The sequence below is a fragment of the Mus musculus genome, chromosome 9, assembly GCF_000001635.26.
Source record: "Mus musculus strain C57BL/6J chromosome 9, GRCm38.p6 C57BL/6J".
NCBI classification, from domain to species: Eukaryota; Metazoa; Chordata; class Mammalia; order Rodentia; family Muridae; genus Mus; species Mus musculus.
In genome coordinates, this window is record NC_000075.6 from 57515566 (window position 1) to 57533624 (window position 18059).

An 18059-nucleotide genomic window follows, 5' to 3' on the forward strand; every position below is an offset into this window, starting at 1 on the left:
GTATTATCTGAGGTGTTGTTTAAAAATACAAGTAGCCTTGGTTGAATCCAAACGATTGGGATTTAGTTCTCTCAGGAGTAGGGATAAGGTGTAGTTTAGTGGCAAAGTACTCGCTTAGATGTGAGGTCCTGGAATTTGGTTCCCACTACTGAAAAACAACAACAACAAAACTAAGTCTACTCAGAAAGACCTGGGAATATGCATGTTAACAAAACCTCAGTTGATTATTCTCTGAGTAATAGAGTTGTGTTTACATTGGCAAGAGAGATAGCATTAAATCACCTTTCAACCGAATTTAGCAGTTCACATTTGAAATATAAACATTTATTGTGTGGTTAGGAGAATGTGAGTTCAGGTCTCCGAGGGGGCCAGGGGCATCAGATGCCCAGGAGCTGGAATTACATATAGTTTTGTGAGCTGCCTGGCCTGGGTGCTGGGAACTGAGCCCAAGTTTTCCAGAAGAGTAGTGCATGCCCTTAAACATGTCTTCAGCCCTGAGTTTTTCTTTTAAACATTAAAAAACATATATTTGAGCCGGGCATGGTGGTGCACGCCTTTAATCCCAGCACTCGGGAGGCAGAGGCAGGCGGATTTCTGAGTTCGAGGCTAGCATGGTCTACAGAGTGAGTTCCAGGACAGCCAGGGCTACACAGAGAAACCCTGTCTCGAAAAACCAAAAAAAAACAAAAAACAAAAACAAAAAACAAAACAAACAGACAAACAAACATATATTTGAGTATGTATGTATGTGCACCTGTATGCAGGTGCCTACAGAGACCAGAAGATAGCATCTGAGGTCCTGAAGCCGAAGCTGCAGGTGGTTGTAAACCATCCGATGTGGGTGTACAGAGCCAAACTCAGCCAGCTCTCTTCTCTGCAGAACCGTGTCTTTTCAAATCCTAATAAAATTGTTCTCTAGCTTAAAACAAGTTTTCTTTTTTTCTTTTTTACTTTTTCTTCTTCTTTTTTTGTTTTTTTTTTTTTTGGGGGGGGGTGTTCGAGACAGGGTTTCCTCGCTGTCCTGGAACTCACTCTGTAGACCAGGCTGGCCTCGAACTCAGAAATCCATCTGCCTCTGCCTCCCAAGTGCTGGGATTAAAGGCATGTGCCACCACCGCCTGGCTAAAACAAGTTTTCTTGTCAGGGATGGGACAGACCTGTCCGTATACCTGTAATCTCAGCACTAAAGTGACTATAAAGCAGGAGGATTGGGAATTCAAAGCTAATCTAGGCAACAGAGCAATACCCTGTTTTTAAAAGCAAATGAAACGGGCCAGCAAGATGGCTCACCGGGTAAAGGCACTTGCCACCATGCTGACAACCAGAATTCAATCCCTGCAGTTCACATAGTGGAGGGAGAAAGCCACCTCCTCCAAGTTGCCTCTCATCTCCCCACTCTTGCCATGGTACACACATGCCCACGCGTGCGCACGCACGCACACACACACACACACACACACACACATTTTTAAAACCCCACAATCTATAAGGATAATTTTTTTAATCCCTTTTCTTCACTTCCAGCTCTTTTTGTTTGTTTTTTCAGTCTTGTGGTGGTGGTGGTGGTGGTGGTAGTGGTAGGTTTGGTGGTTTTATTTTGTTTGCTGTTCTGGGATTGGATCTAGGGCCTCATATCTGCTAAGCAAGCAGCCTTGTCATGGAAGACACCACCTGCCCTCACTTACAATTTGATACACATTTCCGGAGAAAAATTCATTGTTGTAGAACAGCTCTCAGCTGCCCTCTACAGGTCATTTTGGGAGAGACAGGCTCTGAGCTCAAGGAGAGGGAAGAAAAACCTTGTGTGTTTGTGGTGTGTGTGTGTACACAAAGCTAGGTGCTCTAAGTCCTGTGTCTGAGTGGAAGCTGAGGGAGTAGAATTGGTTCAGACAGCACATCACTACAGAGACCCGGCTTTCATGTAAACGTGCCTCTATATACTTATATGGATAGTGCAACCTTCATACTAGAGCAGCTGTTTTGGTAAGCAGTCTCTCAGAAAGTTAAACGCTTGCTGCACGGCTCATATAATGTTTTAGATGTATGTCCAGAAGAACTGAAAACATCTCCCCCCGCACACACACACACACACACACACACACACACACACACACACACACAAAATGTGTACATGACTGCTTCCAAATGTGCTGGTGGACCATCCAGAACAATGTTAAGTGACAGCGGTAATATATTCTTGTCTTGCCTCTGGCTTTCAAGCTAAAAGCTCTCAGGATCTGTAACCATGAAAATTATGCTGACACACAGAATTGAAATAGATCAGAACATATTAAAGCGTAAGCGTGAATATTCAGAACACTATTCATAAGAGCTCCACAATGGAAATAGCCAGCTGACCATCAGAGGAGGGAAGTTTTGGGCCAGCAAGACAACTCAGTGGAAAAGGTAATTGCTTCCGGATCTAATGATCTGGGTTTGATCCTACCCCCAACCTCTCCACCTAGCCCCACCCTCACCCCCTCATCTACCCACTCTCCACGAAAGGAAGAAGAGGGCTGACTGAAAGTTGTCCTATGACCTCCATGCATGCTGTGACACCCCTCCCCTTTATGAATAAATGTAATTTAATTTTTTTCAGCTGGTATGGTGATATAATACCAAGGGGAGGAATTAGTACAGATTGATTTTATGTTATGGGCTAAATAGTGTTCCTCCAAAATTCCTATGTAGAAATCCTACTTAGTACCATAGTATGTGGCAGCATCTATAGATAGGACTTTAAAGAGGTAGAGGTAGTTAAGACTGGGTGTAGTGATACATGTCTTCAATCCCAGCCCTTAGAGAGACTGAGAATAACTGAAGTTGGAGGTCTCCCTGGGTGATACAGGGAGACCCTGGATCAAAGGGAGAGAAAAAATAAGACCAAAACAAAAACAAAAAACAAAAAACCCAAAAAACCAAAGACCACATTATATGAGTCCTTTTATGTGAAATATCCACAGAAGGCAAGCCTTTTGCTGTGTGTGGTAGCACAGGCCTGGAATCCCATCTTACTTGGGAAGGTGAGAGGCAGGTGAAAAGTCTGACAGGGCTACAGAGTAAGTTCAAGGCCAGCTTGGACAATGTAGTGAGACCCTGTCTCAGTAAAAATAAGTGTACAGAGCTGAAGGTACAGCTTAGAGTCGACATGCTTCCCCAAGACTCGGGGAGGGATAAAAGGAAACATACAAGCAATCAAAGGGCCGGAGAGATGACTTAGCTGCTCTTGAAATGGACCAGAGTTCTGTTCCCAGCGCCCACCTGGCATCAGATCGCAACCATCTGCTTCCCCAGTCCTGGGGATCTGATGCCCTCTTTTGACATGTTGGGTGTGCATGTGGTACATATGTATAAGACAGACAAAACACTCCTACACATCAAATCATTTCTTGTTTTGTTTGGGTTTTGGGGCTTTTGGTTTGGTATAGTTTTTCAAGACAGGTTTTCTCTGTGTAGCCACGGCTGTCCTGGAACTCTCTCAGACTCAGAGATCTGCCTGCCTCTGCCTCCCAAGTGCTAGGATTAAAGGTGTGCACTGTCCACCCTCAAGCCCAGCAAAATAAAAAAACTTTATAAAGCTATAGTAGCAGAAAGGCAGTCAGAAGTTCCTTCAATGGGTGGGGGTGGGGATAACCATTCTTGGACTGAAAGTTCTGGAACTAGAAAGTTGTGATGATTACACCCATGGCTATAATAAACATCAACTGAGTCTGTATCTTTAAAAAGGCAAGTGTTACTTGTGAGTTAAATCATTCTAAACAAGCACTCCGCCCCTGAGCTACATCCCTGGCCTTTTAAAAAAATTATTATTAGATATTTTCTTCATTTACATTTTAAATGCTATCCCCAAAGTCCCCTATACCCTCCCCCCGCCCTGCTCCCCAACCCACCTACTCCCTCTTCTTGGCCCTGGCGTTCCCCTGTACTGGGGCATATGATCTTCGCAAGACCAAGGGCCTCTCCTCCCATTGATGGCCGACAAGGCCATCTTCTGCTACATATGCAGCTAGAGACATAGCTCTGAGGGTACTGGTTAGTTCATATTGTTGTTCCACATATAGGGTTGCAGACCCCTTTAGCTCCTTGGGTACTTTCTCAAGCTCCTTCATTAGGGACCCTGTATTCCATCCAATAGATGACTATGAGCATCCACTTCTGTATCTGCCAGGCACTGGCATAGCCTGGCCCTTTTGTAAAAAACAAACAAGCAACAACAAACCCACTTTCTTCCTTAAATTGTTTCTGTCACATATTTTGTTGTATCAATTTAAAAAGTAACTAAGAGCTGGTGAGCCAGCTCCTTTAATCCCAGCATTCAGGAGGCAGAAGCAGACAGGCCTCTGTGAGTTCAAGGCCTGGCAGGGCTACTATGAAACCTTAGTGTTCTATTGCTGTGAAGAGACCACAGCAACTCTTATAAAAGTAAGCATTTAACTGGGGCTGGCTTACAGTTTTAGAGATCAGTGTCCATTATCATCCAGGCAGAAAGCACGGCAGGAATGGTACTGGAGAAGTAGCTGAGAGTTCTACATTTGAAGGTAGCAGGAAGAGAGAGACTCTGAACCTTGCATGGGCTTTTGAAACCCCAAAGCCCACCCCCAATGACACACTTCTTCCAACAAGGCCACACCTTCTAATCCCTCTCAAATAGTGCCACTCTCTGATGACCAAGCATTCAAATATATGAGACTATGGGAGCCATTCTTATTCAATAACTACCACACCTTATAACCAAAAATAAAATTAAGATAACTAACATATGTCCCATAATTGGCTCAGAGAAGTCAAGATTAGGAAAGCCAATTCATGGATTCATACTCGTTTAATCAAGGTACATTTTTTTCATTTTTCGTTTACTTATTCATCCGTGCCTTCATTTCATTTGTAAAGTTTATTTACATGTATGTGTGTGAGTATATAGCACAGCACAATGTGGGTACTTGTGATGTCCAGAAGAGGGTGTCAGATTCCCTTGGAGCGGGAGTTACAGACAGTTGGGAGCCACCTGATGTGAAGTAAACGTGAGTCCTCTGAGAGCGCAGAAAGTTAATAAACTATTAACTACTGAGCCACAGAAAGCACTTTATCCACTAAACCGTCTATCTTCCTAGACCCTAAACAACGTAATTTTTGAGTCGGTTTCCTAATGGGTAAAAGTAAATAATTGGGCTTTAGTGGGTGGGGGAGGATCATGTGACCCAGGCTGTCCTTGAATCCCCTTTCCCCCTGCCTCCAAAATGTTGATTATTGTCTTGAGTCACTACTCCCAGTATGATTTTTTTTTTTTCTGAGACTCAGGTTGCATAAGAGAGCCTGAAATTCCTAATACTTAGCCTGTAGAGGGCTAGAATTATAGCATACACCAACGCGCGGGGGCAAAGCGGTTATTCTTATTATAGTTTGCCGTTATTATCGCTACAATTCCAAATTGTGATAGTCTCCTCTGTTGGCGATTCCAAATCCACATTGTCCATTGCTCACCCTGCCTTTCCTCCCACGCAGGAATGTTCACTACGGTCACCCGGGTCATCGGACCAGCTTTGGCGCGGCGCCGACGTGGTTTGTCCTCCACGGCCGCCGTAGCCGCCGGCGACCGCATGGCGCCCCACCCGCTTCCGTAGGCGCGAGCTCCGCAGTGGGCCGGCCTTATGCTCCGCCCAGCGTGCGTCGCTGCGTGAGTCCGGCCCCCGCGAACTGCTGTACCGCCCGCGAGCTCACACCGGCTTCTCGTCAGCCTCAGCCAGTGCGCTGTGGTCGCCGTCATGCTCGCCGCTGCCCTCCGTCGCTGTACCGCAGCCGCGGCTGCCCGAGGCCTCCTGCACCCCGCCTCGGCTCCCAGCCCCGCCGCCGGTAAGGTCCGCGCCCGCCACAGCCCTCGCTCGCGTGTCCTTGCTGTGACCTGGGCTCCCGCCGCCACTCGAGGGCAGGCTCCCTGGCGGCCTAGCCTTTGCCCTGCGAGCCGGCATTGGAGCCCGGTGACCGCAGTGCGTCCGCGGCCGTCTGGAGTCGTGTAGGAGACTCCTCCGGGCCTCCCTCCCCGCCACTTCCTGATGCCGAACCCGCGGCCAGTCAGGTGTGTGGACTTGCCGGGGTCGCCGAGGACGAGCTCAGCACTTCCTTTCAGTCTCTGGGCCGTGACCGTTCCCTGCGCTGACCCCGCAGCCACCTGACCGGGAGTGGCCCCCGCCGGCCTGCGGCATCTTGGCGAAGGTGACATTGAGCCTCCGGGCGCGCCGCCCGCCTCTGCGTTTCCTAGAACACAATTTGATTCCCCAGTGGGACACAATACCCTTTTAGCCCTGATCAGGCAATTCTCTGCTGGCATTTTTGTGTCACCTTCATAACTGGGTACGGCCACGTTTGAGGACTGTTGAGCCACATTTTAGCCCTGCGTTTCAAATAGATAATTTAAAGTGTGGTTTCTTGCGGCTTGTAAGAGAGCCTGAACATTGACAAATATTAATGGAAAGAATGATAACGTTTACAAGATTGGGTACCAAATACTGAGGAATACTGGGTGTACAAACATGGGAAAGCTTCGTGGATTCCCCTCCACCCGTTTAAAATGAGAAGCTTCAGTGCTGACTTATGAAGTATTATGTTTGGTTGCTTGTTTCCCCTTCTGTGTGATCAGGAGATTTTGTGTCCCATCACTGTCCACCCCCATTGCTGAGGGGGAACCAAGGGCCCTGCATTGCTAGATAATTGCTCTGCCACTTGGTGTGTTCTCAGACCCTCTCCACTTAGCACGGTACATCTATCTTACTTTTGGTTTTGTTTGGTTGTGGTATGTGTCAGCTGTGTAGCCTGGCTGTCCTGGAACTCTTTGTAAACCAGGCCGGCATCGGCCTAAAATAAATAGGAGTATTTTATTTTAGAAACAGGGCCTCTATAGCCCAGACTAGACTAGAACTCAGAATGGTACTAAAAGGGCTATCGAGGAACTTATTGCATTCCTCTTGCCTCCTAAGTGCAGGGATTAACCTTGGGAGCCACCACACCCGGCACAGGCATTATACTTTAATCACAGTAGTTGTGTGCTTGGATCCTGGTCTGAGATACATTAGTGTTTTATGAGATTTAGTTCATGTGTGTAGATATAAAAATAACTTAGCCAGGTACGTTGGGACCAACACTCACAGGGAGGTTTAAAAAAGAAAAAGAAAAAGGTGGATCTCTTTGTGTTCCAGTCTAGCCATGGCCTCACACACAAAGAAGGGCCTCAGACACTCCAAAATTGTTTCCTTGATTACTGGAACCTAAAGAATTTTTTTTTGGCTTCATTTAGTTTGTCTTTTGTAAGGCATTGTATTAACAACAAGAGAGTCGACTGTAGGGAGTTTAGGATTTTTTGGTGGGAAGAGGTTAGATAGCATCTTAGATAGTCAAGGGTGGACTCAAAAGTAGCTGTGTAGTCATGATCGTCCTCCTGCATCCACCTCTGGAATGCCTAGGACCACGGGTGTGTGCCACCACACTCAGCTTTGGAATGCATTTAGGAAACCTGGGGAGTGCAAGGGCTCATAGGTTAAGAGTACTTGTCATTGCAAAGGACCCAGGTTCGATTCCCAGCACCCTTTTCTGACTTCCTTATGCACCCCACAAGAAGTACATACACATAATGCAGGCAAAAATACATAAAAAGTAAAATCAAAAAGAGAAACCAAGTAGATGCTCATATTTTACAGAAGAAACTGATGCCTACCTTGGGAAACTGACCTTTTTGTTAGTGATGGAGCTATTTTCTCTTTCTCAGTTAAATTTGAGTTATCCTGCTGCTTTTTTGTGTCTTATTTGCTAAGGCAACAAATGCTTTTTTTTCTTTTCCCATATAGATAAATATCTCGAGATTTTTTTATTTCTGACTTTTGAGTTGGGGTACTGTCTGGAATTGACTGTGTGATTAATGCTAGCCTCAAATTTGTAGTAGCCCTTCTGCCTCTGCCTCCTGAGTCCTGGGATTATAGGTGTAACACCATACACACTTAGCTGAGATTATACGTGTACACACACATGGTTTCTCTGTGTACCCCTGGCTGTCCTGGAACTCACTCTGTAGACCAAGCTGGCTTCAAACTCATAGAGATCTGCCTGCCTCTGCCTCCCAAGAACTGGGATTAAAGGCATGGACCACCACCCAACTAAAATATTTTTAAAGGAAATTTTCTGCTTTTTCTTTTATTTCTCTTTTTTGGGGGAGAAGGAGCATTGAACTTTGGGAGTTTCTTATGAAACAGGGAAATTTTCTTCCTTTTTTTTCTTTTAAGGAAGTTCTGAAAAGGACTACAGTTTATTGTTATTTAAGTTCTTGTCTAGATTTCTCTTCCAGGCTTTCTATTCACCCCCTGGTGTGCAATTCAGAAACAAAGGCTTTTAGGTGATTCTCCTTTATACCTAAATACTTCCACAAGGGGGCAGTATTGGTTGTAAATAGTGTCTCTTTAGCTGTGTGACCTTGTATACTAATTGATCTTAAGCCTTTCTAAAGTTAAAATAATGTTTTTGGTAGCTCTGAAGTTTACATTTGATACTGCAACTCTTGCCTGGCGCAAAGGCTTAATATGGTCATGCCTTGCTAAATAATAAAATGGAGACTGCTAGGTACCTCTTGCACATTAATCAATTTTGTCACTGGATGTCTTATAGGCTATTCCATACCTAGGCTTTGAAGTCGGGTTCACGTGTCCTATATTTGGTTCATGGTTGGCAGAAAATTTCTAAACATACTTGGTTTATTGTGATGCACTTCATTTTTAGGTTGAGACTTGTTACTGGTATGAGATCGTTTTTGTAATGGACAGTGAAAAAGGCAAGCAGGGTGTGGTGGCACATGTGCCCTCAGTCCCAGTGCTTAAAACGTGGGCAGATTTTTGAGTTCCAGTCTAGCCTGGACTAACAGCACAGCCAAGGGAGATGTGGGGAGCAGGAGGAAGGAGAGGAGGAGGAGGAGGAGGAGGAAGCTGGACATGGTGGCTTACAGCTAGGGTGGCTGAAGAAGCCAGGAAGAAGAGCAGGTTAGTGTGGTGTACAGAGTTGAAACCCTGTTCCAATAAAAGGAAGAGATGTGGCAGGGTGGTTGTGGTGGTTTTGGGGTGCATCCTCTGTTAGCAGTTTTTCAACCTTCCTAGTGCTGCAACCCTTTAACACAGTTCCTCATGTTGTGGTGACCCCCACATAACAGTTATTTCATTGCTACTTCATAGCTGTATTTTTGCTACTGTTATGAATTGTAATGTATATATCTGGTGTGCAAGATACCTGATATGGGACCAGTGGGGGTCCAGACCCATAGGTTGAGCTACTCTATAGCTCTCTTAAGCTAGGCTTGTAGGATTAGTTTCCCTAGCCAGTTTGCGCTGGGAATCCTCTGCCTTCTGGGAGCAGAATTATAGTTGGGACAGCATGTACACCTAGCATTTTATGTGGGCCTAGGTAGCCAAACTCTGCTGAGCCATCTTCCCAGTTCCTGATTTCTTTCCTTTCCTTTCCTTTCCTTTCCTTTCCTTTCCTTTCCTTTCCTTTCCTTTCCTTTCCTTTCCTTTCCTTTCTTTTCCTTTCCTTTCCTTTCCTTTTCTTTCATTCATGGGCAGGGTCTCATGAGCTCAGGCTAGCCCTTGAATCTCAGGATGCCCTTAAACTCCTAAGTTAATGTTTTAAATAAAACTCTAGTCAACCCTTGAAATTATAAAATCCTGGCATCCTTACCCTGAGAGCTTGAAAGACCCTGAAGGGTGGAAGATAGGTGTTTGTTTGTTTGTTTGTTTTCTTCTTCTCTTGGTAAAATGCTGAGTTTAAGTAGCATAGCACTTTGTATTGCTTGCTAGTGCTTAACCTTATGTCCTCAATCAAGGTCTGTGTCTGGCTTTGCGCCCTCAATCACCCTGGTGTCTAACTTGTTAATGCAACTTGTATATCATTTGCTTCTGTCCCTCATTCCTAGAATTACCAGTGCCAAAAGGGACTATTCTTGGGACCTTTTGGCCTGATTATCAAGCAGAAAACTATCTGTTTTAACCAAATGTGAACACAAAAGATTAATGAGCCCCTTACTTTATTTATTTTTCTAAAGTCATAGTGTTGGCTTTTTCTAGGCGAATGCCATATCCTTTTGGGTGGCTGAGTAGGAGGAGCCTGGGCTGGCCTAGTTGTATAGCAGAAGATGAATAAATTTCTGAGCTGTTCCTGCTTCTCAAGTGCTGGTTATAGATCTGAGTCATTATGCCCTGGGACTCTCTGCAGTCTAGGTAAGCATTTAGCCAAGCGAACTACATCACAGCCCAGAGGTAGTAGCTGTTTTGAAATATTCACATTTTCACACTTCCTTTTTCCTCCTCTTCCTCCTCTAATGCCTTTAGGTTATATTAAAGCATTGAATAATTGCCAGAAATTGTTAGTGCCAGCCAGGCAGAGTAGTGCACTTTCTAGTAATTTGAGAGGTAGAGGCAGGAAAGTTCAGGGTCATCCTGAACTTACACAGCAAGTTTCAAGCCATAGGAAGGACCCTGTCTCAAAACACTCATACGCATGCATGTGCCGTATGCAAAACCACTTAGGAAGTAAAGTAGTGGTGTTGGGGGGTTATTATCTGTATAATTTCTCTAAAAATAAAGTATTAGTTATGTGTGGGAGAAAGAGCTGGACATGATACAATCCCAGCTTTGGGAAGGTTGAGGTGAGTAGAGAGGATGGAGCCTTCAGGACACTGGGAGATGCTGTCTTGAGAGAACAGTAAAAACTATTATCTATGTAGACAAATAAAACCTTGTGCCTTATTTGTGGGAGGGGTGACTAAGGACAGGTCATTAACTAATAGAGGAAGTTCTACCCATTTCTACCCATATATAATTTAAACTTTGTGGGACATAGGATAGTCTAGTTTTTGCTGTTGTGGAACAGGTGTGTATGTGTACACCCAGTGGGGTTTTTTCTTTTGTTTGTTTGCTTTGGTTTTGTTTGTTATTGTTGTTGTTTTTGAAACTAGGTATTGCTGTGTAGCCTTGGCAGGTCTGGAACCATGGAGTTCCTTGCCTTTGCTTCCTGAGTGCTGGGATTAAAGTGCAGCTGGGCTTGACCCTAAGGATTGTTTACTTGGTATTTGTTGGTTTTGTTTGTTATATTTTCTGAGCTGGGCTCTTTCTCTGTAGCCCAGGCTGACCTCAACTTCCAAAGTGTTAGTATTACAAACATGAGTCACTATACCTTGCATTTTCTTATTTTTCCTCCCCTTCATGTAAGTGTGTGTGATTTGGCTTCTAGGAATGGATAAGACACTGTAGGGCATGATCATCTTGCCTTGAATTTGCAGTTGCTGGTTGTGTGTTCTTACAATTGGAAAACAAAGCTAGCACTCAAATCTATACCTAGGAGTGCAAAAGGACTTGACTACCATAAACACTTTTCTAGGTTGAAGGTGAACCTAACAGTTAACCAGAGTTAAAGAACAAGGCAAGCAAGGCCCTGGGATCCCAGGCACTGGGGGCTGGGGAAGCAAACAACTTCTCTCTAGGAGGAAATGTATAGACTTTGATTCTCTTGAGTAAATATTTAGGAGGAAAGTTACTGGTTTTATGGTAGCTCTGTATTAACTTATAAGAAATCACTAAGCAGCCGGGCGTGGTGGCGCACACTTTTAGTCCCAGCACTTGGGAGGCAGAGGCAGGCGGATTTCTGAGTTCGAGGCCAGCCTGGTCTACAGAGAGAGTTTGACAGCCAGGGCTATACAGAGAAACCCTGTCTTGGAAAAAAAGAAATCACTAAGCAGTCTTTGAAAGTAGTTAACCATTTTATATTTGCACTTTAAGTACTCTGGTCCTTACTCTGGATAACTGTAGTTTTTGAAAATGGTAGCATAGGATTTCTAAGTATCACGAGATAGAGGGTTATTGCCATCTTTGCTTTGTGGTGTGTAAAATGTGTTAGTCTTCTAGGGTACTGAATATACATGAAATTTTGATTAAGTTTAAATATGAGATACATTTAGGTCTATAGACCTTTTTCCTTGTCAGAGAAGTTCAGACACGTTCATCACATTCACATATGTGTCCCAGTTTGTTTGGACCCAGGGTTGTGGAGGAAATTTATCTCTGAAAATTGGGACTTAGGCTATGATCTTCTGGGACTCATGGCTGGTATTTTGTTCATGGTGTAAATGGTGTTAGTCAAGGGAGAATTCTTTCATTTGATCTTACATTCACTAAAATGCATATTGGTTAAGAGAACTTAATGGGGCTGGTGAGATGGCTCAGTGGGTAAGAGCACCCGACTGCTCTTCCGAAGGTCCGGAGTTCAAATCCCAGCAACCACATGGTGGCTCACAACCATCCGTAACGAGATCTGACGCCCTCTTCTGGAGTGTCTGAAGACAGCTACAGTGTACTTACATATAATAAATAAATCTTTTAAAAAAAAAAAAAAAAAAAAAAAAAAGAGAACTTAATGCTCTTTGGAGTACTACTTGAATTCAGTTCCCAGCATTCAGATCAGAAGATTCACAAGGCCTCTAACTCCAGCTCTGAGACATCCAGTACCTCTGACTTCCAAGGGTACCTGAATTCATGTGAATATACTCATGCACAAACATTGCACAAACACATAATTAAAACTTACTGTTGAGTGTGGCTGCAGATGTGTGCGTGCCATAATGTTCATATGGCGGTCAGAGGACAGCTTCATTGGCTCTTACCTTTCTGCCTTTATGTGGGTTCTAGGAATCACTCAGGTCTTTAGATTTATGTGGCAATTGCTTTTATTCACTGAGGAATCTCGCAGGCCTGAGACAGGGTTTTTGCTAAGCAGCCCAGGCTGAGCTCACTTTTCTTGCTTAAATTTCCAGAATGTTGGAATTATAGGAATGTGCCATCACACCTAGATATATAATACTATATGTTTTACTCTGGTTAGTATTTAAGATTTGTTTTCTTTTTGAGACACTCTTACTCTACAACCCAGATTGTGCTTAGAATTCACTTACAGAGCCGGGCACGGTGGCGCATGCCTTTAATCCCAGCACTCGGGAGGCAGAGGCAGGCAGATTTCTGAGTTCGAGGCCAGCCTAATCTACAAAGTGAGTTCCAGGACAGCCAGGGCTATACAGAGAAACCCTGTCTCGAAAAACCAAAAAGGAAAATTAAAAAAAAAGAAGAAGAAGAATTCACTTACAGTGCAGGCTGACCTTGAAATCAGCACAGGCAACACAGCAAAATCTGTCTCAAAAATGAACAAAAAGACAAGTTACTGCACTAGAAAACATGTGTCAAACAGTCTGTACATTTTGCCCCCTTCTGCTGTTTTCTACTCTTCTTTTTGCCAATGAATGCATTAGGGACAGGATAATAGCATTCACAGTTGAGTGGTCTTCCACTATTGACGTCATTGCTCTTTTCCTTTGTAGCTGTCTGTTCCATTCGCTGCTATTCTCATGGGTCACACGAGACAGATGAGGAGTTTGATGCTCGCTGGGTGACATATTTCAACAAGCCAGACATTGATGCCTGGGAATTGCGTAAAGGTAATTGGAACATAGATGTATCATATTTGCATGTATAAACATGAACTATTCTTAAAAGCAAACACATTGTATGTTTGAAAACATGTTGTGTGAGTTGGTGACTGTCACAGCTCGTAGTTAGAAAAGCCTGCAACTTCTATAATGTTTCCTATAAAGTGTGAGTTTTAAACTAGACAGCAGGTCTGGAGTATACTAGTCAGTGATAGAGCTCCTTCCTTGCATGCATAGGTTTTGGGTCTGGTCCCCAGGACTGGGAAGAAAGAGGGAACACATGCCCTATTGACATGTGAGCCAGAGAGCTCTGTTGAGAGGCTGTTCTCTGCGCTGGTTTAACAGCAGAGTTACTACTACTGTGTCTTTCAGATCATTTAGATGAGCAGTCATTTGAGCAGGAACAAATAGCACTAATGTTAACCAGTCATTAATTGTAAGTGTACTATATAATCTCAGATCAAGAATCTGTGGCAATGTGGCTGTGGGTATGGTTGGTTCTCCAATGTATTCTTTAAATAGTTTACAATAATAAAAGCAAGCATCCCAAGTGCTTTTAACTTCTCTGCCAGAATGTAATGGTCCTATCTTGCTGCAGCTGTGGAATTCCTTATTTAAAACCTAAAGATCTTACTGATGTATGAAAAAACAGCAATTCTGCATTTTCATCAAGACTTCAATTTTCTTGATGTGCCGTTTTGTGCAGACACAAAAGTAATCATGCCCAGTCATTTTCTGGTTGAATGTTTCTGTGTCTTTACACTAATGTTTCTCTATAATGCCTTCTTAATGTCGTCATTCTGGCCTCATTATCTCTCCTTAGGCATTGTTCTGGTTGTTTTTAGATGATTTTTCAATACTGTTTAGTTTAAAGAATTCAAAATTCCTGTATTGTATTAACAGTTAAGCAAGTAAGCTAACGCTCCAGGACTTTTCCTTTAATCTCAGCACTGTTGCGTAATTGTGCTAATTCTTTGTGGTGTGTTCTTACTAGTTTGTTACATAGATTCTCATTTTACAGATAACAGTGGCCCGAACAGATGAGGTCACATGTCCATGATTCAGTGAGACTAGAGAGAACTGAGCCATGGACAGTAAGCAGACAGATAACTAAATTTGAGTGTATGAAGAAGGATATCTCAGGGTAATGTGAACTTTTTTTTTTTTAACTTGACAGGGATGAATACACTTGTTGGCTATGATCTGGTTCCTGAGCCCAAAATCATTGATGCTGCATTGCGAGCATGTAGACGGTTAAATGATTTTGCTAGTGCTGTTCGCATCTTGGAGGTTGTTAAGGTCAGTAAAAAAATGATGCTAAGGTTGTTCCAGAATAGGTGGGCCATATCACTTATTGACACTGGTGATATGGCCTAGTACACAATATCCTTTTAAGTGTGGTTATCCATGAAAGAACATAGTCTATAAAAATGATTTAAGGATCTAGGCATGCTTTTAATTCCAGCACTTGGGAGTTTTAAACTGGTGGTCAGAAGCAGGTGGTCTCTGAATTTGAGGTCAGCCTAGTCTACATAGTAAGTTCCAGGACAACCAGGGCTACAGTATAGTGAGAGCCTGTCTTTTTGGTTTTTTTTTTCTTTTTTTTTTTTAAAGATTTATTTATTATATGTAAGTACACTGTAGCTGTCTTCAGACATTCCAGAAGAGGGAGTCAGATCTCCTTATGGATGGTTGTGAGCCACCATGTGGTTGCTGGGATTTGAACTCAGGACCTTCAGAAGAGCAATCAGTGCTCTTACCTGCTGAGCCATCACCAGCCCCCCCCCCCCCCCGCCCTTTTTTTAATGTTAGAGAGATGGCTCAATTGCTAAGAGCTGCTGGTGCTCTTAACTGGCTGCTCTTTCAGAGGATCCAGGGTTCCGTTCCCAACACCCATGTGGCAGCTCACAACTGTATGTAACTCTAGTTCCATGGGACCTGATGACATCCTCACACCACACGGACATCCAGGCAAAACACCAGTGTACATAAAATAAAAAATATAGATGTCTCTGTTTATGAGCACTGTCTGTTCTCCCAAAGGACATGGGTTTAATTCTCATCACTCACATGACAGCTCACAACTGTAACTCCAGTTCCAGGTTATCTGCATCCTCACACAGACATGCATGCAGGCAAAACACCAATGCACATAAAAATAAGTAAATGTGTGTGTGTGTGTGTGTGTGTAATTTAAATAAATTTTTTTTTTTTTTTTTTTTTGGTTTGTAAGGGGAAAGTGACAATACTTTATCTGTACTGACTAAGATAATTAAGGATTCTGGAGCTGTCCGTCCACTCAGCACTGGTAGTTGATAAAGTCAGTCCTTTAAATTGGAAGCAAGTTAAGAAACTTCCCTTCTGTTAATTTAATTCTTCTGATGCCTGATGGGCATGTTTAATTACCTTTTCAAAATTCTGTCATTACCACCTTGAGCTTCTCATACTTGAGCTGTCTCTACTAAATTACAGGAGTCCACACCTGGGTTGTGGTTCTGAGGCCCAACTGAAAGGCCTTCTGAACAGCTGGTGGGCTTCTATCAACTGAGGTCTAACCCCAGCCCTGCAGTTTCATTTGTTAACAGACTATTCTCATTGCCAACAGGACAAAGCAGGACCTCATAAGGAAATCTATCCCTATGTCATCCAGGAACTTAGACCAACTTTAAATGAATTGGGAATCTCCACTCCAGAGGAGCTGGGCCTTGACAAAGTGTAAACTCCCTTCGGTAAGTAGCAGTTCAAAGAGTGGTGGGCTGATGGCAGCACTGTCCTGTGGGTTTTTGTGTGTGTTTGTGCCACAGCAACGGTGTGAAATTCAGAAGACATTTTTTTCTAGTCAGTTTTTTCCTATCATGTCAGTCCGAGGGCTTCATCTCAGGTTGTCTGGCTCTGCAGCAAGTGTCTTTACCTGCTCAGCCATCTTGATCAGCTCTGAAATTACTATCCTGTCTATGTTGTTCTGACTGCTAGGATTACCTGGCTTTAAACTTTTCTGATTAGGAAAAAAAGGCTAAGTACCAGTGGTGTAAATGATGAAGAGGCTACAAAGTCAGGCCCTTGTAAATTGACGGAGGCTGTATTAAAGCAGGAAGTGCTCCAGGGTGGAGGCTGTTTCCTGGGGCTGTAGTTCCAAAGGTCATTTTAAATAAAATGTCTTCATTTTAGCACTTTACTGGCTAATTCTGTGCTTTTTTTTTTTCTCTCCCTCTCTGCAGATGGGCTTCCTAAGGACTTAACTGCTATTGCTACTTGATTGAAACAGTTGCCTGGAAATGTTTTATTTGAACAAATTTTCCTTTGAGTATCAAACCATGTAATAGTAACTTGGACTTTAATAAAGGGAAATGAGTTTGAACTGAAATTAGGTCTTGTGATGTTGTCTGCATTGAGAAGCAGAGGCTGAGCTGGGTATGGGGGCACAGTCTTAGTCCCAGCTCATGGGTGGCAGAGAGAGACAGGTGGATCTCTTGAGTTTGAGGTCAGCCAAGGGTACATAAAGTCTTAAAGACAGTCAGCAAGGTGATGTGGAGAAAAGTGCTGTGCAGCAGCCAGCTCTTCTCTGCCTGCTCTCGGCAGCACCTTGTTAGCTTAGACATCAGAGTATTTGTCTTTGCTGTGATTGGTTTGCAGGCATTGTGGTTAAAGACTAGAGAAAGGGGCTTACTCCTTCCTTGAAAGTACTAAGGGAACAGCCCTATTTAACTTCAGGAGCTCCATAATCCCAGCAAGCTTCTCACTGCTTCCTGCTTATAGGTCTGTGGGACAGCAGTACGGCTGTGTTACTCCAACAGGAAAACAGTATTAAGTTAAATGTAGATGCTGCGGGGAGTTTTAGTAAGTTTGATTTTTGTTGTTTTAAAGATGTACATCAAACTTGTTCAACGTGAACATCAGCATGTTCAACATTTGTTCAACCATGAAACCTACTATGGTCTAGTTTTACTCTCACCTTTAATAAAATTTGATTCCCCTACCAGAAGACCTCTCATACCCTGGTTAAGAACTAGAATTGGGGAACTGGTGAGATGGCTTAGCAGTTCAGAGCACTGGTTGCTTTTCCAGAGGTCCTGAGTTCAATTCTCAGCAACCATATGGTGGCTCTCAACCATCTGTAATGGGATCTTCTGGTGTGTCTGAAGACAACGACAGTGTACTCATATACATAAAATAAATAAGTAAGTTAAAAAAGAATTGGCCAGGGGGTGATGGCACACACTTTTAGTCCCAGTACTTGGAAAGAAGAGGCAGGTAGACCTCTGAGTTTGAGGCCAGCCTGGTCTACAGAGCAATTTCCAGACAGTCAGGGCTACACAGAGAAACCCTGTCTCAAAAAAAAAAAAAAAAAAAAAAAAGGAAGAAAAGAAGGAGGAGGAGGAAGAGGAGTAAGAAGAAAAAATATTTTAAAATAAACCCATGCTGTTGCTTTTTAGTTTCCTCCAGACACTCTTCATGTTCCTCCAGATATTATTTTGATGACTCATCCCAGGGACTCATGCTGATGTCCTGTTCTTAGAGAATTCTGTGTTTGTAGGAAGAAACATTAAGAAATATTAAACAA

The 18059-nt window shown here is 43.4% G+C and overlaps 1 protein-coding gene across 2 annotated transcripts; it reads left to right on the plus strand.

The window, feature by feature from the left end:
- Positions 1-1762: 1762 nt before the first annotated feature.
- On the plus strand, positions 1763-16862 carry Cox5a (cytochrome c oxidase subunit 5A). 2 transcript variants are annotated; one of them, XM_030244034.1, is made up of 6 exons: positions 1763-2406; positions 5503-5850; positions 13391-13507; positions 14676-14797; positions 16104-16227; positions 16717-16862. In XM_030244034.1, the coding sequence occupies exons 2-5, from the start codon at positions 5763-5765 to the stop codon at positions 16215-16217; spliced, it is 441 nt and encodes a 146-aa protein (XP_030099894.1). In that variant the 5' UTR covers positions 1763-2406; positions 5503-5762; the 3' UTR covers positions 16218-16227; positions 16717-16862. The 2 variants fall into 2 exon arrangements, with proteins under 2 accessions (XP_030099894.1, NP_031773.2); NM_007747.2 differs by lacking the exon at positions 1763-2406 and having other exon boundaries at positions 5667-5850.
- Positions 16863-18059: the final 1197 nt, after the last annotated feature.

What these genes read in the sequence shown, in the direction of transcription:
- Cox5a (XM_030244034.1), top strand. Translation starts at nt 5,763, where the DNA reads ATGCTCGCCGCTGCCCTCCGTCGCTGTACCGCAGCCGCGGCTGCCCGA. An exon ending in TGCCTGGGAATTGCGTAAAG is followed by an intron (nt 13,508 to 14,675) that starts GTAATTGGAACA and finishes TTAACTTGACAG; the next exon opens with GGATGAATACACTTGTTGGC. An exon ending in GCATCTTGGAGGTTGTTAAG is followed by an intron (nt 14,798 to 16,103) that starts GTCAGTAAAAAA and finishes CATTGCCAACAG; the next exon opens with GACAAAGCAGGACCTCATAA.